Genomic DNA, 20,651 nt, shown 5'->3' on the forward strand with positions numbered 1-20,651 from the left:
AAATTCAACATTCAAATATATTCGTGCTAGTGCCAAGATTCATTCTCAGATCCACAAACGATGGAAATGCCAATTTTTGGTTGCTTAAAAAAGGTTTCGCGACTTACAGTTTGATTCTGTTTGAATCCACGCTGAAGGCCACTACATTTGCAGAGTATTTTGTGTTCGGCATTCGCCGAACGTTTCGCCGAACGTTTCGCTTTCGTTCTGCTTTGTATCCAGCATTGAGACACCCCCAACCACCTGCCCCTTCCAGCCATTTGGCTTTCTTTCTTTTGTTTGTGTTCGCTTTGGTCGTTGTCTTTTGTTGTTGTTGGCGCTGTTTTGTTGCCGCCCAGAGTTCATGAGCGCCCAAAGTCATGTTAGCGAATGTTTAAAAATGAATTTTCCAATTCAATTTTCATTAAACAACAACATCCATCCAAAACGATTTCCACCAATCTAATGCACAAAAGAACTGTGGCCCCATGTGGTGGTCAGGGGACAGGGGAAGAAGGATTCCCACTCGCTCTCAATTCGCTGCGGAACGGAATGGAATGAAACGCTTGCAGTCAGCTGTTTCGCCTTTCGGTTCCGTTTCATTCCCATCTTAATATTTATTGATGCTCGGCATGGGGTGAATGATTAGCAACTAATAAAAAGTTGTATGCCTCTGCTTATCATTATGAACTGATGATGATGTTCCCCGTTGATGAGTGAACTTTTCCAATGCGAATAAAGCAATCATCGCGTCGATTAGCCAAACAAATCGAATGTTTCCTCATCCCATCTTATGCGGAAATCCACAGCCACAGGGGAGCGATCGCTCTCAGATATTTTACATTTATTAGATACAAAATGTGTCTAGATATTCGTCTGCTGCATGCTGGAATATCTCACGCTTGTTGCCATTTGTTTGCACAGTTTTCTTCCATAATTATTTCCTTCTGTTGTATAATTATAGAGACAGAGAGCTACTTATTGACCAACACAGGCGCCACAAAGGGTGCAGCTGAATGGACAATATACAATATTAATATTGCGATTAATACCCCAGCAAAGAGTTAAAATATTTCGATCCAAAGTGTGGCTGGGATGCGAAAACTTTCTGCTAAAGATAGACCAACATTTCTCTGGCTTAACCCTAAAAAAACGGCACAAGGATTTCAATCACATTCGTTTTAAACTTTACTCTTGCACCTTTTTCCATTCCACATCCCTGGAATATCAGACTGTCATTGGCTACATCTGAACAGCTGCTCTGGCTCTTATTTCTGTGTTCCGTCTGCTGTCTGGAATTAGTTCGGGATTCTGGCCAAACCTTGACACCAAACACGCACGTTTTTGTTGTAAAGATTTGTACAATTTGCATTTGTAAACAATGAAAAAGAGCCAAACCTACAGAAATGTTGAAGGAACACATGTGCTTTATGTCTATGGAGGCATGATCTGCCCTTGGCCGTCCATGTGCTTCGTGATTTATTCATCGGCGATCCGTGACAGACAGGTGTTCGCCGTAGAGAGTTCGCCAGAGAATGCAAAGTCAAAGTGCCACAACCCAAAAGACTTCCAAAAGACTGCAAACTTCTGGGGTTCAAATATTCATGGATTGAGCGACGTCTTTACTCGAGTAATGAAAACATAGCCTCAGTTTGGGATCTTTCGCATCATCCATTGCCAGAGCCTTGCTTCATTTTCCAGAGCAAATTGTACATTGAAAATGATTTTCAACACACAATACCAATGCTGCAAAGACAAAGAAACGAGTGTAAGTTATTTGAAATATTTATTATTGAAATTATTTGATTGTCTCATTGTGTTTGCTTTTTGCTGTGGCTGTGAGTGAGAGCTGTGTGCTGCCACGATAATAAGTTGTAATCGCCAACTAAATCAGTTCAGTGGCAAAGTCGACAACTCATTGTGTGCACAGAGACAGAGACAGAGACAGAGACAGAGACTCTCCCTGCCTCTGGCTCACTGAAATGATGCATATTGGATTCCATATGATGACGATGACGTTGCCTGAAGCTAATGCCACATACATGTGGCACACATACTCGCTTCAGTGCATATCACATTAATGAGCAATTTGTGCATAATCATAGAGCACAAGCCGCAAAATCCCCCAAAAGCCACACATTGCACAATCACAGTGCAACAACAGCAACTGGGGGAAGCAGACAGGGGGAAGCACTCGCAGTGCTGCTAAAACTTTTCACATTAACAAATATCCGAGTTGTTCTCTCTATTACGGATACTTCTGTCGGCCTGTCCGTTGTTTCCGCTGCACTTTGCAACTCGCAGATACTGGAATTGGAATGCAAGTGGGGAATACCCGGCTAGTGGCTGATGTTGCCAAGAGGAGTCCAATGGTAACTGCTTCCGCTGGCAGTCAATGGCTGCACTTGGCACTCTTGGCCCAGTTGCACTTCCCGTAATCGTTTTGATTTGATTTGCGGTTCCATTCAAATGCCACCTGCCGATATCGGAGTGTGCGCTGTAAATGAGCAAACAATTGCGCTTTGTCAAATGACATAATCCCCCTCTATAAATATTATATCAACAGTTGTGGAATTGAGTTCTATTTGTTGTTGCTTGCTGCTTGCTGCTTGCTTGCTGTTTATTGATGTGTCATGAAATGTAAGTCGGTTGCAGCCACATATCTACAGTGGCTTTGCGGGGTGTGCAAGAAGAACTCTACAAGAATTTTTCTAATCGCTGCATATCAAGCGTGCACATTTTTACATACTTACACTTTTACACACACTTGCATGCATATTTACATACTTACATATATCGAAGTATTTACGACGCAGACAGAGCGCAGACACATCGCTTTATCGCGTGGGGGGATCTCGGGCTTTGGGCTTTGGGCTTTGACATTGGCTCTGTCTTCGGCTCTTCGGCTCTTCGGCTCTTGCATGCTCCGATCGCTGATCTGCTGCTGCGTGTGGTGTTGGTGGGAGAAGCCCCGCAAGTGCGTTAAGCAAAGCAGAAAAGAAAACAAAAAGAGAAACAACAACAACAATAACAACAGAGAGCGTCAAAGCGGCAGAGCAAGTGCCGTAATCGGAGATGGCAGGCGGGCAAGGGACAGGCAGGCAGGTAGGCAGACAGGCAGCATCTTCACTTGAGTTTTTGCAAGCTTCCATCTTCCATCATTCGCTGCCACAAAAAGCAGGAAGTAAATCTCTCTCCTTTGCCTGCCAAAGAAAGATTTAAGATAAATAATTATGATAATGTGGCTGGCTGCAATGGGGGGAAGCAGCAAAAAGAAAAAAAAGAGTCTCCGCTCTGTGCTCTGTGCTCTGTGCTCTGGGTCGATGCTTGAGCAATGATGCAGCTAAATTGTGCAAGTGCTGGGGACAGGAAGGAAGTGTTGCACTTGTTAATGCTCTCTCACGCCAGCGCAGAGATGCAGCAACACCTTTGAATGAAAGGAGAGACAGAGACAGAGACAGAGACAGAAGCAAGGCCAAAGTCCAGTAACGCAAAGCTGTTGGAGCGCATTAATGCCCGAGGGCTGGAGGCGTGGCCAGAGCAGCAGAACCGAACCCATCAAAGCAGCCGCAGAATGCCATTTAATCAGTAAAGCATTCAAAATGCCATCGGGGGAATCTTTAGCCAGAACTAAGGCGGGGGTCTAAGCTACATTTGAATGGGTTTTCTTGAATCGGAACTACATTTCCAAGGGAACTAATGCCATCATCTCTCATCTCAGTATTCCCTCACTGAACACAGCCAAATGCCGCCAGGGCTCATCTTGACTCCCACATTAGTAGCTGCCCAAGGTGTCTCCAGTGTCTCCAGTGTCCAAGTTTGTGCTGCTTTGCCCTGCAATCATCACTGAACCTGAACTGCTGCACTTATTCGTATTACATTTCCATTTTCCTCCCTTTGAGGGCATGGTTGAGGGTAGGGAGAAACAAAATATCTTTCTACTTTAATAGCCCCTTAATCGAAGCATAAATATGTAATTGCTTGACGAGTTTTCCTTTTCAGAGAATCCAACCAACTTGAGTAGACTTTCGGCTCGGGTTCGACCCAGCTGTGTTCTGGCTCTCCTTTCGCTTGTACATTTTATTTGTGTCCGTCTGTGGACGTTTGTATTCGTGTTGACACTCTTGTTGGGGCTTCAATTTCGGCAAACTTGGCGCAAAAGTAAATGCACAAATGGAGTGTGGCCAGAGTGGAAGGCGGGGTGGGGTGTGTGACCATTGGTGACATTTGAAGAGTGCAAATAATTCCAGGAATTGTTCACATTCCCCAATTATTAATAATACGCCGGGCTTGTGCCTGCAGTCAGAATACATTCTTTTAATTATTGTACATACTTTCGTCTGTCACTGGGGTAACATCTGCATTTTTCACCTCTGCCCAACGTTTCTGTGTATATTTCTGTGTGCTCAATTTTCAATGTTTTTCTGGCTTTTCTCGCTCTGCAATAGATTCAACAAACGGCGCACAAATAATATAAATTTCATGCGAAAATTCCAGCACACACAAAAAAGAGGAAAAACACTTTCAACATCAAAGGTGAGTTTTGCCTGTGAATTATGCTTGGGAATTAGCAGTTTGCGTAGCAGCTGAATAGGGTAAATGAATAGCGAGCCAGTTTTAATTGTGTTAAATGTGTTTAACTAGTTTTAAATAGTTTTTGTTGCAGGAATTAGTGCTGCTGCTGCTGCTGCTGCTGCAAATAGATCCTTTATGGCAGCTGCCAACCATTTAGTTAAATTACTTTCGTGGTTTACGCCAACTTTTTTCTGCGGAATTATGTTGGCATTTTGCACAGGTATTAGTTACGCTTTGGGAGCTCCATTTGAGCCTGACTAATTGAATTAGTTGCTCTAATATTTGTTCGAAATTCTTTGTTTCATTTGTTGGCAATTGTTGACATTAAGGCAACTGCTGCTGTTGCTAGTTTATTATTACTCTTATTTATCCCTTCGTTCACTCTCGCATGCAAAGTACTTCAATTGCGGCACAGCATTTGGTTCAATGCCAGAACTAGAGTTCCGGAATGGTTTCATCATCGTTTATCTCGTTACTGGGATTCGACTTGCCATTCCATGCCGCCTGTGGCTCCCAATGTTACACTCCCCGCCTTGTCACGCGCTGTAACGGAAGTATTCCACTCTGGCACACACACACAACATTGTCATTATCATGGCAGGCTATTAGTATGTGTGTGTGTGGTGTGGTGTGCATTATGTGTCGAATGATTATCATCTCAGCTTGTTCTTTCTTGTTTTTTCTGTTCTGTTCCCACAACTTGCGGGCGTGCAGGGGGAGCACAGGGAAAGTGGCGCCACCACATTGCTGCCCCTTTTTGGGTTGCTTTTGTTCGTTAATAAATGTTTGCTTGCTTATTATTGGCTTATTACACTGAAGCACAACATTCGGAAATTGCTCTTTGAGGTGTTGAATCATTTCTTTAGGTTTGACTCTAAAACCTGTCTAAAGCGTCTTTTACAGAAAAGTATTATTCGAATAAGGCAAGAAAATATTGTGATGACCTGTACAATCCACTCATGTCTCGCCTTGTTTACCTTTTCTGCTATTTCCCCCTTCTTGCATCACCGTTATTCCCCTTCATTCGGGACTGCGCTCACTCACACCTTTCTGATCCGCTGCCCACACACTTTCGATGCCGTTATCCCCCTTCTTGCTGTTCTTGCTGTTCCCGCTTCCCCTTATGTGCGCATTTTTTTTGTGCAACTCCCTGCCCGGCAAGTGAATTAACTCAACTCGCAGTATGAAAACTTTTGTGTGAAATTGCTTGGAGAATAAGTTTTTGTTGCGAGAGAGAGAGAGAGAGAGACACGGAGAGAGAGAGAGAGATGAAAACTGACACAATAACTTGATATGTTGGCTAAATACTTTATGGCGCTTAATGGCATGATGAGGGGTTGAAAGGGGGATGCAGGGGTGTTGAGCGGGTAAACGGGTAAAAGCTGGGCTGGGGGGAAGGCAGGCGGAGGCTGGGGCTGGCGAAGCGTGACAAGATGCTAATTAAGAGCAACGACAAATTCAATCAAAGCCAAAGCGAACGCTTCAACTCGAATTGTTTAAGCAATAAAAGTCGGGCTCTGGTCTCGTTCTCTCTCTCTCTCTCTCTCTCTCTCTGACTGCCTCTCTCATCGTTCCCAGTGTCTCTTACTCTCACTCTCACTCTCTCACTCTCTCTCCCATTGCCACTCCATTCCCCTGCCTCTGCTTATGTTTATCTCCGCCAGACAAACAGCCGCCAAGAAAAAGTTACAGCAGCTGAGACCGAAGCGTAAGACACTCTTTCGTATTTTTTCAGCCTCCATCTTGGTTCATGTTCAGCAAGAAATTCTGTCTCAAGCTGCCAATTTCCTTTACCCTGAATATTTTTCTGGCATGCCAAAATGTCCATAGCCTTCAGGAAGTGTATGCCAAGACCGAAAGATTCTTGAACTCGTTCGTAAGGTCGACAAGTGTCACCGTGGCAGAACAGGTCTCAGATTGATTGTTTGTTTGATTGACTGATTTATCGACTGATTGATTAACACACACACACACACACTCACCTCTCTCTCTCTCTCTCTGTCTTACAGCAATGGGCTGCCTTCTATGAGGCCTGAGCAGCGCAACAAACGCTGCTAGCTGCTGCAGCACTCGTACACGTACACGTACTCGGCCTGCCACTTGTTGCATGCAGCACTCATGATGCAACAGGAGGAGCAGCCACAGCAGCCACAGCAGCCACAACGAACTCGATTCAAGTCTGCAGCTTGCCACTCATACGCCATGTGGGCGAGGGGCGTCAATCGGAGGATGTTGCAACAGCAGATAGCCAGAACAACAGACGCAACAGCCACATTAGCCCACGGCCAAGGCTAGGCCAAGGGCCACAACACACAAAGCAGCAACAAGAGAACAATTCAAAAAGTTGAACAATCTTCGTTGAACTTAACGAAAAAGCAACGCAAAAATGTCTGAGGTAAGTCGACACAATTGAGGGAGTCAGCCACAAGGGACGCAAGGGCACCACCAAAAAATAAACAAAATACAGGATACACTTTATGCTCTCGATTCGGTCGCATTTGCAGCGAGTGTATCCGTTCGCTTATGGGAAACTACTCGTTCGATTCGTTTCCACTGCAAAACAATTTCCAAAAGTAAAACAGATTTTCCCACAGAGACAGCAGAGGGACAGAGAGTGTCTTGCAGCACTGTCAAGAGCTGCTGAAAGTCCAAGCAATGCCTTTGCCAGAGGGTAGCACGGCACGGCTAAGGGATGAAGCGGCACCTGGAGAGCATCTTCCGTCTCCTTGGGTGGCGCTCGGCGGGGGCAGCATTTCCATTTTTATTGAATTAAAATCGATTTTCAGTTTATTTTATCAAAAGACTTAAGAGCATCAAACACATTAAAAGCAAAAAACAAGACCACACACGCGAGGACCACCATAGGAGGAGTAGGAGGAGGAGGAGGATAGTGGGGCAGGAAGCTGTCAGTGGGTGAATATAGAGAATGGACGGACGGGAAGAGACGCCTGCCATTCTCGCCAGGAGGCCAGAAGGGCCAGAAGGGAGGAACTATCAAGCTGGATGGGTACAGAATGTTAATCAAAGAAATGCCTCAGGCTGCCGCTTGCTGTCGCTCCATCAGCCTACCAAATGGCCTTAGACTTAGGCTCTACTTGTTCTCCTAAAATCTCTGACTGCAGTTCACAGCGTCACAGTTAAACAGCGAAAGTGTCCAAATTGCGACCCGCATAGGCATTTGAATTTTGGGTCAGTGACGTCGTCGTGGCTGGTCTCGTTCTCCCCACACATGTGGGAGAGAGTTGGCTCGTGGGGCTGTCGACAGCAACAGGCGAACGACGCAGCCAAGCAGCTGTCGCCATAAGCAAACACACAGCAAAAGCAGAGGCAGTGGCGCACACACAGTCATGAGTATTGACCTAATTTGCAGCTGTTTACAAATTCATTCGAGCCACTACTCCCACAGAGCGCCACCTCCAGGTGTCCTCGCATCCTGGCAGGACTTTGTGCTTTAGCCGCATGATTTATGCAGCAAACGAGGCGACGACAGGCAAGTGAGTCGCAAAAGCCCAAAGAGCCCAACGACAAGTCCAAGTCGAAGTCCTCCGCGGCCTCTCAGTCTCAGATTTTCGCTGGCATTTTGTTTGGGAACAAATTTACATTTGACGCAGACGACAACCAAATTTGCAAATGCAAATCTTGATGCTATTTTGCGGCGGCAGCTTAACCCTTAACTGACAGCCGCGAAAGTGCATAAATTAAAAGCGAAATTGAAACATCAAATAACCGCAAATAAAACATTGAAATGATGAAACAGCACAGAGCATTTCCGCTTCAGTAAATGCAATATTTTCCAGGCACGAAAAGGAGACTCAGATCCCAAGTAAAGTCTTGGCAGTGGGCAAGCGAAAACTCTTGCTCCGTTTTGGAACATTTCAGAGACTCAATTAGGCAGCTCAGAGGCAGCACTTCAATTTCAGTTGCGCACTCGAATTGAAAGCTTTTTAATGCCAGAGCAATTAAAATTCGAGGCTTAATGAGCCTGCGCTGGATGGAGGAAAGCGCTGATTAGGATGTCTGGCAGGCAGGAGGATGTCCAGCAATTAGGCCAATAATGAGATGAGCTCCAGCCCAGATCCATGTCCCTGCTCATTCCCTTTCCCCATTACTCGTCATCGTCATCGACATTGTCAACGTCGTAGTTGTAGTTGTCGTCGCCGCTGGCTTCCGTTGTCTTTGACGGCTTTGAATCTGTTGTTGTTTGGGGCATTGATTTCCCTCTTTGATTGATGCGTTTTTAATGAAGGCGGCGCCAGGTGCGGCCCTGCCCGCGAGAATCATTAGTGCAGAGAATTGAAACGATTTTTTGTTGTGTTGTCCCAGCCCCAGCCCCAGCCGCTGCCCCTGCCCCTGCCCCTGCCGCACATTGCTGCCACAAAGACAAACAAATTGTGCTGGCCAGGAACCTTGATCCGCAATAAACTAAATGAAAAATAAATAGTCAATAGCAATGGAAAATATTGAAGCGGGGAAAGCAGAGAACTGTCGCAATGTCCTGGCCTGAAATCGACACGGCAACAAAAAGTTCTCGATGAGCAAACAAAATGCTTGCACAGCCCAGTCCAGAGCAGAGCATAGAGCTGGTAATGGTAATGGGAATGGGAATGGAGCTGGCAAACAAGTGACACTCCACGTGAACTATGTACACAGACAGACAGACAGACAGTCGGGACAGGGCAGAAAGGGTCGCCGCGCCTGGAAGTATGCCACGAAAAGCAGCACGATAATCACACAGAATGCCCACAGCTGTACCGTTCAGAGCAACGAGAAGGAGAACGAGAACGAGAAGCAGCAATCTGCCACACCAAGAATGAGAGTTCTGCGTGGACAGAAAGAGAGAGCAGACAGGCATTCCCTGACATAAAAGTACGAGTAAGTATGTGGCGGTGGAGAGCTTCCCGTTGTTGCTGTAGTTTTCCATTGCATCCATTTGAATCGATTCGAACTCCAGCGAGACGCCACTTGGATCGAGCTGTGGACTTGTTTGCCTCTTTTGGAGCCTACAGCTGACATTCAGATCACTCACTCCTTGGCAGCTTTCAGCGCTTCCTGCAAGACTTTCCTTCGATCTTTATCTATCTACACGTGTGTGTGTGTCCTGTAATCCTTCCTGCAGCACTTGAGCACTCCAAAAATTAGCATAAAACATTTATGGGAATGTCGCAGCAGTCACCAGTCTAAGCTCGGGGACTCAGCTGCTCATTTACATGCATTTGCATATGCCGCTCCCAACTCACATGTGTCTGTGTGTGTGTGTGTGTGTGTGTGTGTGTGTGTGGTTGTAGCTGTGTTGGTGTCAAGTGTAAAATCTGTGCGTATGCAGAAAGTTTTCCAATTAAAAGTTTTTGCCAGGTCCAATGGCTGTTCCCGGTTTCCCGGTTGCCAGCTGCCGCTACGAATCCATGTACTTATCCTGCTTCTGCTCCACCTCGTGCTGAGTGCCAGAGAGCTGGCGATGGTGGCGACAATTAAGCCGCATAATGAGCTATAAACTTCCGCGACAAGTGGCTGCAAATGTGAGCGAAAGAGCGCGGGAGAAGCGTTTAAGGGAACAAATAAATGCGCATACGCCCTGTGCCCAGTGCCATGCCAGGTGGAGGAGTCCCACGTGTCGCCGCTGTGCCTACTCGTTGGATAAAGCAGCGAGAAGGCAGCTGGAACAATAACGAGCAGCATCCACATTCGAGTGGGCCACCTCCTGGGTTCTCCCTGCCAACAACTAACAATGCCACAACACAATTGTTGCTGCCTCATTTGACTCGCAATTCCAATTTGAATGCCAATTGCCAATTGCCACCTTTTTGGGACAGATTGCACGACAGATTGTCTGCCGCACCTTTGTCCTTTGGTGGCAGCGCTCGACGAGCGTGGAGCTCAATGATTGCGTGGCGCATTTGTGGGGAATTTTGCAGAGAAAATAAATATCCTGCAGCACCTGACACTTGGCAGCAGTATTTCCTCGGACTCTGTCTGTGTCTCTGACATGTCATTTGCATGGAGCGCAGCATGGAGATACCCAAGAAGCTGCGAGACAGAGACAGAGAAGAGGGCCAAAGGATTGCTCCCTCAAGCCACTCCTTTCCCCTGCAACAAGTATTAAATTTCCAAACGAAACTTCCCAATCTGGAGGGTCCATTCGGAAGGGCCTTAACGATTTTGTCAGTGGATGAAACTCTGCATATCCTAGCGACTGTCGGCCGGACTGGCCCTATCATAAATTTCCGGCACGCTGCAAAATAAATCCAATTAAATTAGCAACAATCTCGAGTGGCTCCCCAGCCTGCCTGCCCGCCTGCCTGCCTCTCCTGTTACGAACATTATTTTCAATTTGCCTTTTGCGGTTGTCGACCATTCTGCTGTCCAGTCCGTGGTCAGGCTCGTCCTTAACTCCGCAAACATCTTTCTGCTCTTTCGTGTTTTTATGAGGCTTGCGATTGAGGACTGAGAAGGTCCTGTCCGAAGGGGCTTGCAGCATTTTGTATGCCTCTCTCTGTGGCTCCTCTTTCAATAGAAAATTAGTTTGTTTGTTCGCTTCCAGCTTCCCGCTTCCAGCTAGCTGCCAGATATCGTCGCAGATATTTATCGCAGATTCCTGTACTCCCCTGAGTACGGGGGTTGGATTTAATGTCGCTTCCCAAGCAGCTGCTCAATGCGGCAAAAGTACAGAGAAACCATTAACAAAATGCCCAACGAACGAGTTTAATTAGAGCTCGAAACAGGAACAGTGTTGGAAAGCGCAAAGACAGGAAAGACAGTGCTAGACAGAGAGCAGGAAAAGGCCGCGTCCTATTGCCAGCTTCACAGCGTGGATTATTTCATGTGGCACGTGGCATCTCTGCATCTCTGCACCTCTGCACCTCTGGGCAATCAATTAAATTGCGTCTCCCCTCGGTCAACTGTTGACGCAGCCCGAGGAGCTGCCTCATTAGCGAGCAGAACTTGTGCATTCTTTTGCTATCGATTCGCAGCCACATCCGGACTGGAGTCTGGCTCTGGCTCTGGGTCTGGGCATGGCACGTAGTCGCAACGTGATAAACTTTGAGGAGTCGCGTCGTGTCCTGTCCCCCGTCGAAGGTGGAAGCGATTTAGTAGAATTTAAGCAGCATTTAGGCAGCAGCAAGGAGCGAGCGGATGATGGAGAGGTGGGAGACCTTTGCCCGCATAAATCTGTCGTAGCGTAGCGAAGTTATCGCCTGGGAGAGTGCGGAGTTCAGGTAAAATGCGGCAGCGATAAAAACGCGATAAAGTCATTCAAAGTGCCGTGGAGGGGCTGAGGCAGAGGCAGAGGCAGAGGCACCCTAGTGGGTGGAGGAGTACAAATTTTCCACATTTGTTGCCCTGCCCGTAGAATTTTGTGTATTTGTCTCTCTGCTCTGTTTGCTCGACAGTGTCATAAATTTGTTGATGTTTGTCCAACAGTTTCTTCGTTCATTCTTTTTTTTTTTTTGGGGCTGGAACACACAGTGGTTGGGTGTGGTGGCAGCGACAGGGTGGCGTTGCCGGTGGCAAGGTCAACATTTTATTGCGCCTTGCCAATCGAGGCTGAAAAATTGTAAACTGGCCAATCGGCACATATAAAAGTCAATGAATGAGTCCGGAGTGCATTCGAGTCAGCAAAGCAGTCGCAAATCCATGTGGCAGTTGGCAGTTGCATTTGTGACACTGCCAGACACTGACAGATGTTGGCACATTAATTACATATTTATCTGTGCATCTGATAATCTACACAGCAGCTGCAAGTTGTGAATTGGATGAACAGAATCCCAGTAAATGTCTGCCAAACATTCCAATTCTCTCTCTCTCTCCGCTCTCTCGCATTTGTGGCCCCAAAGGCAATTGCTGCAATCCGAGCAATTCAAATATTTGGCAAGCTTTGACGAGTGCTCTCTGTAATGCCATTATCAGCCATTGTCTCTGCCATTGTCTCTGCCTCTGCCTCTGTGTCTGTGGCTTGAAGTTTTGTCACAGCAGCCCGCCGTCCTCCGTCCACAGTGCCAGCAGATCTTATCGCTTATCTAAGAGCAGTCAACTGTTTTTTTTTTTGTTTTCGTTTGTCTTTGTCTTTCCCGTTCCCGTTCCCCTGCCCCCATCCTTGTCTTCATATTTTTGGCCATGGCGCTGATAAGGCTGCCAGCGCTGTCGCCACTATTGTCAGACGCCTTGTCCAGACGTCATTCCAGAGACAGGGACAGCGGCAGAGGCAGAGAGAGAGCCAGAGCCAGTCAAGACCAGAACATACCAGTGAAGAGTTAAGCATCCCCCCCCCCCCCCGCAGACGCTGTCGCTGTTTCTGGCTCTGTCGCTGTCTCTGTCTCCGCCGCTGACTCTCTCGCTTTTGCTGTCGCTGTCGCTGCCTCTCTCGCTGTTGCTTTCTCCGCCTCTCCCACGTTCATTTACAGTTACAGTTACAGTTACAGTGGGGATTACAAGTGCAGAAACGTGGATTCCACTCTGTGCTTTAATTCGGTTTTAGTTTATGGAAATTTCAGGCCACTTGTCTGGCATTGGGTGCGGGTGGAGGGGTCTCCCACATGAATGCATTTGCGTGTTGCTGTCGAAGGGTTTTCCCCATATCCCATATCCCATTCCCCATTATACGTACTCGGAATTCCGTAACCTTGTTCCTGTCCTCCAACCCTCGACAACGATTCTGACTCTGACCCCCCCCCCACGAACAAATGTCATGCGATGTTCGTTGCATTTCAATCAAAGGAAATTTGAGCGCATTACATGGCAAAATATATCAAATGCAAACACACACACAAACACTGTGAGAGTCTCATCCTCTCATCCTCTCTTGTGCCTCTCTTTTTCGTTTTTTCGTTTTTTTCGTCAATGCTAATTGAATGCTGCGTGTCAACAAACTCAATTTCCCTACGCCCGAAATGCACTCTGAATAATGGCAAAAAAGTGTTCGAAAAAAAATGTTAAACTAATTTGATTAAGGCGCGAAAGAGTTTGCTGGCGACACGGGAATACGGAAGGAGGAATACCCTGTGCAGCGATGCCAGGTGGCAGGATAAGAGCAAGACCTTTGAGGGGCATCTACTGGGATGCATATTTAACGGATAAACTGCACCAGAGACTAGGGGAATGACCAGTGAGGCAGCTGGGAGTAGTCTTTAGTAGACTAAAGGGGGAGCCTTTGCTGTGCCAAACTGAACGCCATTCCAAACGATCCTCACCGGGCAAATGTTACATTTTTCGATGGGTATCTTAAGTGCTTGGCCCAACGGGGAAACGCAAGACAAAAAATGACAAAAGCGGGGTGTTCCGGCTAACACGGCTTTTAAGCTCATATCCAAAAGTGCATTAAACGTAAAACTCAAAGGAGATGCAGCAGCAGAGGCAGCGAAATAAATTGATGACAACGTGATGGGAAAAAATGGCCAAGGCATGGGCACAGCCGGAGGAGGAGTGTAAAATATGTACAAAAGGGAAAGGCGGCAAGGGGGAGACACTTGCCACACATGAAGAAGGAAGGAAGCAATGTGCTCTTGACGTCAGACGGAGATGCCATAATCTGCCTTCATCAACCATTTTGCCATTTTGCGCGTTGCTGCGCTTCATTGGCTGCACACTTTCCATGGCATACTTTTCGTTTCAAATTTGGATGCCATTTTGGGTGCAACATTCCCCGCAAATCCTCGCCATTCCAGAGCTTGCCTTTTGCATTGCTCAAGGGAACTGGCTGGCAGCTTGACATTCCAAAGCTTGTACCTGTAGTCGTAAATATCTTAAAATTCATTACAGCAAACGACATTTCGCTGCCCTCCCTTGCAGCCAGCGATTTTCCATTGTCTTTGCGAGGGTAAAGCTTCGACTTGACGAAAGATTATGTGGGTTGGGGATGTGCGGCTCTGTCTTGCTCTCTGATCAGCTTGGCTTTTCTTTTGCTCCAAGCTGCCTGCTTGCCTGCTGTTGTCCTTGCCACTGCGCGTCAATGTCCTTTTAAATTGCTTTTCGCTTGATTTTCCATGGGCTTTTATACCACCCACCCACCCACCCACCCACCCACACACACATACAACGTGCAATTGCCTGTCTCTGAGCCTGATATCATTTTTTTACCCCCTCGCCACCGGATATTGATTGGGATTTTGGTTACGAAATCATTGGCAAAATATTTGTATTATAATTTGCAGAAACTGCGCGTTGAGTAAGGGAATTTCCCCATCTCTCTCTGGGGCTTTACCGATTGATCAATTAACTAGTTTTCCCCTGCTTATTCCTTGACATTCTTCTATTGATTCGCCTTCGCATTGATCTGTCTGCCAAGAGGTGGGCGGGGCTGTTGTGTGTGTGTGCTGCGGCGTATGATTATAATGTTGAGGAGGCTTTTCCCCCAAGGAGCTGTCCCTGGGGAGCACCCTCGCCACACTCTTATTTTATCACAATTGTTGCCAGCGGATTTTCGGCTTACACATGCGACGAGCTGTGTAATTGTGTGCGTGTGCTCCCCGCCCTCTCCCTCCCCCACACTCTGCTTGAGGCTGTGCGTGCATAAGAGTACTTATGTATGCACCATGGGCTATTTGGTCACTTTTTGGGAACACAATTATTTTGTATGTTTAACATTTTTGTTTGCTATAATTTAATAATACAATCAAAATGCGTTTATCAAAATACCCTCCTCTTGCTGGCATCAACTAATTTCAGCAACAAAATATTGTGTCCCTTTTGCAAGCTATGAATTTTTGCCCAAAAAAGTGTTCAAGTTCTCCATGGTGGTATGTAAATATGTGTGCAGTACAAGTATTTGACTTGATTATATTTCGTTTTATGCATTATACATTCGCATTCGTATTCGCTGTCGCAGTCGCAGTCGCAGTCGCAGTCGCAGTTTCTATGAGCTTCTGCTCCCTCCCCCTTCCTCCTTCTTCTTTTCGCCTTCGCTGCTGCTTCCCTTTTCGCCACCCACGACGCGACGCTTCGGCCAAGTCTGCTCTTGTGTGTGCGTGTAGCAATCGGCCGTGCAGTTGTTATTGTTATTTGGCATCTTTGTGCATTTCGAATGCGAGCAAAGAGGATCCCATTGCTGGCGCGTCAACTCTGCTGGCACTCAGTGGCCGCTGGTCGGACAGCTTTAATGCCTTTTGGTTTGATTGCATTTTGGGCGACACTCTGGGCACACTCTGCACCCAGCCCGTGCCACGCCCAGTCAAGGGTTAACCGCTGACCATGCGGTTGCAGCCCCATGTACATATATTCATTAAAAATTTAAGTGCTTATTTACACTTTGGCGTCACTGCAATGCACACACACACACACACACGCAGCACACACAATGACAGATGCCCATGCCCATCCGCATCCGCACTTCTGGAGGACCATCAGTCACTGCTGTCTGGGTACGGCGGAAGGGAAGGGGGAAGGAGTAAGGGTAGGGGGCGTGGACATGTGAGTGGCCCTCGGAGTGGCGAGGACAACAAGCGGCCAGAGGAGTCACTTCAACAACAACGCATCGACAGGCGCAACGCACAGCCAAAGCTCGCTCTCTGCCGCTACGCATCGCAATTTCGTCAGTTAATCATATTTGGAGCGAACAGGACAGAGCGGTGCACTGGCCACTCGTCAGATGTGAACCGAACGAGGGAATACTTCGGGGGCGCCGCAGGACTTGCCCAATTGTAATACTACTCTGCCTTCCTGCCCGTTATGAATCAGCTTCTACTGCTCCTTCCTCTCCTCCTCGCTCCTCTACTCGTTGCTATTCACCCGTGGCACCCGGATCACGGCCATCAATTAGTCTGAATCAATTAGAGTAGAGTCAAGGGCGCAGCTCCGATTATCCAGCACGTGTATTAAAAATTAAACATTTGCCCTCTCGTTATGCATTTACTCGCTGCACTACACTCGCTGATGGGCACTGTACCGCGCTGCTTATGCTCTCGCTATCAGCTTTGAACGCTTGCATCGATCGATCTGCGCTCGCTGCCGGATATTGGGCACATTCAGCGCCTGAAGATTACAGAATGAATCCCCTGAGATCTCTTCGACACTTCCACTGTCCGTAGAAATCTACCCCTTGCCCCGCTGCTGTCCACCCAGCGTGTTTTGGCCCAAAAGCTATCAGCTTTCGCTGATAAGAACTGGCTCGAGTTGCCTCAGTTTTTCCCTGTGCTTTGCCTGCCCTGCTAATTAATATTCAAAAACTTCTTAACACTTTTGCCGCTCTGCCAGCTGTCCCAGTGCCTGCCTCTGCCCGCATCGATGTGACTGGCGAGAGTTTAATTAAACAAATATTTAATGCGGCAGAGACAGAGAGGGAGAGACAGAAAGAGCTGCTAAATTCCAATTTCCTGTCCCAGGCTGCCACTCAAATGCATTATGCAAGCGAGGAGTTGGCTCCGTGCATATAAATAGAAGTTCGCCGTTCTTTGGGGGGGGAGTGGACAGCACATTACGAGTGCAATTTAATTGGGAGATTACGCTGTGGTCGAGCAAAGGACGTTCGCAGGGGGGCGACATACAAAGTTAATCCCATCAAAGAAAATCTGAAAGCCTCACAACAAACAAGTACACAAATGGGCGAGTAGGCGAGTGGGCGAGTGCGAATGAACGAGTGGCCCTGTGCGTGGGTGTGCACTCTGGTGCAAAGAGTTCAAGGCGCTGGCCTCTGCCCGCGCTCGCAGCACTCACATTTCGGGCGGGGGGGGGGAAGGAGTGTGTCTGGGGGCGCCTCTTATCTTATCTTACGACTGCCGGAATAACCATGCCAGGCCAGGCCAGCGCTATTTATATTCTATTAAAATTTACCTCCCACAGATAGAAAGAGAGAGAGAGAGAGAGAGTGAGAGGGGGAAGAGAGTGGCAGAGAGAATCTCATAGGTTGAGGCTGGTCGCAATGTCCTTGGCCACTTGACCAGCGACTGACATCGATCCCAAGCGACTTGCCGATAGCCAGCGATCTTTATCGCTGCTCTCTCTCGCTCTCTCGCTGTCGCTCACCTGGCGGCCTTATCAGAGTGGCGCGATAAGCTGGCGCGTTCTTTGCATTCACTGTTGCTGGTCTTCCCTCTCTGCCATTCCGCTGTCAGCTGTTGGCGATCGAGAGCCAATCGACAATCCCCGAACCAGAATTCAAATCAGTTCCCAACATCGCGTCGCGTCGCGTCGTGTCCAACGGCAATCGTTTTGGAAGCGTTGAACCCTTTTTTTGTTTGTATCGTCGCTGCTGTGGCTTCAAATTACAATAAATCAAATCAAATCCCAATCAAGTAAAAGCAATTCAATTCGATTTGTGCGCCGTGCTGTGCCCCAACAAAAAATGCCTCAACTCTGAGTGCGAAATTCAGTGTAAAACTCCCCGGCCATAAAAATATTCGTGAAATGTTCGCCCCACAGCTAGGATACCTTTGGGCATTGATTTTTGGTAGGCAACCAGCAGGCATTTAGCAAATGAAGACTCGGGCCACAGAAACCCCGCAAAACCCTTTTCACCAAGCAAAGTTTTGTGTGTGGAAATGAACGTCGGGCGTTTGACTGGGTCTTAGGGTACTTCCAGCTTCGAACTGGCCCAACATTTGTGGGCTGTCTATTTTTGGCTCGATTTGTTAGCAGCTTCCTAATGAATGACACGCAAATCAGTTGGTGGCTTGGAATTGGAATTCAGTTGGCAAACTTTTGCACTGCACTTTGGCTGCTGACTTGCTGGCTGAGATAAGATTGGCAGGAATTAGAGGCCGCTGCTGTCGCGTGACTTCGGCCCGCCACAAACGTTAGTGATAGTCAAATAAAAGTCAGCAAGAGCAACCAAAAAGAACCCTTTGAATATGTTTTTGTTTGACATTTGGCATGCCTTCATTTTGTTTGGTTTCTCTCCATTGCAGTCACGCCGCCAGTCGGTGAACTTACGGGCCATGCCCCCGGGCGTGCTAGTCAACGATAGCCGTGCCAATTCCACCGATGACATACAAATCGCACTGGCACCACACATCCAAACGTATCTGAGCCAGACCGGTCGCCGGCACTCGTGCTGCAGCGTCATGCTGCCGGTGGCCTTCGAGCGTGCCGCCGCCAAGTCCTGGCTGGATCCGAAATTCGACTCACCCGTGCTCGAGGAGCAGTACCAGGCCAGTGTCTTTCCACATGTGCGCATGAGATACAGGTGAGTGTGAGTCTTGGGCAGCGGGATGATCTGAGAGCCTCCCATTTGGTTGCCCAGTTCAGTGACCCTCTGTGGGCTGATTGCTGGCTGGATAGTTACTCCCCGCTGTTTCGTGGACATGCAAACTGCCACTGGAACAACTCTGCATTGCACGTGCAGAGGGGCAGGAGCAGGAGCAGGAACTGGTACTGTGAGAAGGCCAAACGAGGGCAAATTAGTTGGGGAACTGCGCCGCAGGATGGCGAAGTTGGCGCCATAAATGCTCCCGCTTGGCACGGGTCAACGGGTGGGGCTGCCAGTCGTTGCAGGTCAATGCCATTTCGGGCCATTTGGCGGCCAATTGCAGCAGTTTCACGTGAGGCGAAAGCAAGCAAGAGAAAAGGAGAGAGGAACAGAGAGACAGAGAGAGAGAGAGAGAGCAACTGCGGCATCTATCGATTGAGTTTGTGCAACTCAAATGCCTCATTTCTGTAGCTCACTTCTCAGGCTCTTTCTGGGTAAATGGTTCCACTTTCGAATAGAGATTTCTGGGGATAGCTGGGCACATGTGAAGACAAAGCCTGTTGCTTCATCAAACTGAACTGGGGACTGTGAAGAGCAATTCAAAAACTGAACAATCAACTGGGAGCCAACTCAATGGCCCGTGTGCTAATCCTGCCTCCCGCCGCTCCCTCGAGTGGCGCAAGTTGTTTAATGGCTGAAAAAGTCTCCATGGTGACAGGCCATAATTAGGGAAGGTTGTAGCTGGGAATGGACTTCATTGCAATCCGCTCTAATTGAACTTCCTTGACGCTCCGCCACAGGTTCACGCTGTCGTACATTCTGCTCTGCTCGCTGGCTTGGTGCCTGTACTTTGTGGTGGATGGCGGCTCGGAGGACTTCTGGCGACCCATCTCCAGCTCGTTCTCAATGCTCTCGCTGATCACGATCATGGCGCTGTGCTTCACACACTGGGACCTCTACAGGGAGCATCGCACACTGACCTCGGCGGTGACGGCGCTGCTGCTGTGCGGCGCCTCCTTGGCCTTCCTCACGTACACGGGGCGGGCCTTCAGTCCGCTGGGCCACTTTGCCATCTGCCTGGAGATTGTGCTGCTGATCTACACGGCGCTGCCCATGCCGCTGTGGGTGGGCGCGGTGATTGCCATCTCGTACTCGATCGCCTTCGAGCTGGTGTCCCACATGGTCATCGGGTGCAGCGCCATCCATGGGGGGGCGGTGGATCCCAGCGGCGATCCCAGCCACAAGATACTCATACTGCGGATCATGGCACACCTGAGTGTCCACCTGGTGGGTGTCCATGTGCTGGTCATGAATCTCGTGCGCATGCGCGGCACCTTCATGAAGGTCGGACAGAATCTGCTGGTGCGCCGCCAGCTGGAGATGGAGAAGCAGCTGAAGGAGAAGATGATACACTCGGTGATGCCGCCAAAGGTGGCGGACATGCTGCTCAATGAGGGCGGCAGCGCTGGCCTGGACTCTGGCCTGCCGCCGGAGTCCCACTACATGCGGCCGCGCGCCTCCAACGATGTGAAGTCCCTGTTCCGGCCCTTCCACATGCACAGCATGGAGAACGTGAGCATCCTGTTCGCGGACATTGTCGGCTTCACTCGCATGTCCTCCACCAAGACGGCCGAGCAGCTGGTCGAGATTCTCAACGATCTGTTCGAGCGCTTCGACGACCTGTGCTCCCTCAGCGGCTGCGAGAAAATCTCGACCCTGGGCGACTGCTACTACTGCGTCTCCGGCTGCCCCGAGCCGCGTGCCGATCATGCCATCTGCTGCGTCGAAATGGGCCTCGGCATGATCGATGCCATGCGCTGCTTCGACGCCCAGCGCCACGAGGGCGTCAAGATGCGCGTCGGCGTCCACACGGGCACCGTTCTCTGCGGCATTGTGGGCACGCGACGCGTCAAGTTCGATGTGTGGAGCAATGACGTCAGTCTGGCCAACAAGTGAGTATCCCAACAGGCCAACAGGCCAACTG

At 48.5% G+C, this 20,651-nt stretch overlaps 1 protein-coding gene across 1 annotated transcript in view; it reads left to right on the plus strand.

The window, feature by feature from the left end:
- Positions 1–20,651, plus strand: part of LOC117580924 (adenylate cyclase type 9) — a 28,479-nt gene that overhangs the window by 3,474 nt on the left and 4,354 nt on the right. The window contains exons 2-4 of the mRNA XM_034267688.1: positions 6,564–6,949; positions 18,387–18,664; positions 19,468–20,619. Of these exons, the coding sequence (XP_034123579.1) occupies positions 6,941–6,949; positions 18,387–18,664; positions 19,468–20,619 (1,439 nt within the window). The 5' untranslated portion in view covers positions 6,564–6,940. The remainder of the gene's footprint in view (positions 1–6,563; positions 6,950–18,386; positions 18,665–19,467; positions 20,620–20,651) is intronic.

Source organism: Drosophila guanche, unplaced genomic scaffold (assembly GCF_900245975.1).
Source record: "Drosophila guanche unplaced genomic scaffold, DGUA_6, whole genome shotgun sequence".
NCBI classification, from domain to species: domain Eukaryota; kingdom Metazoa; phylum Arthropoda; class Insecta; order Diptera; family Drosophilidae; genus Drosophila; species Drosophila guanche.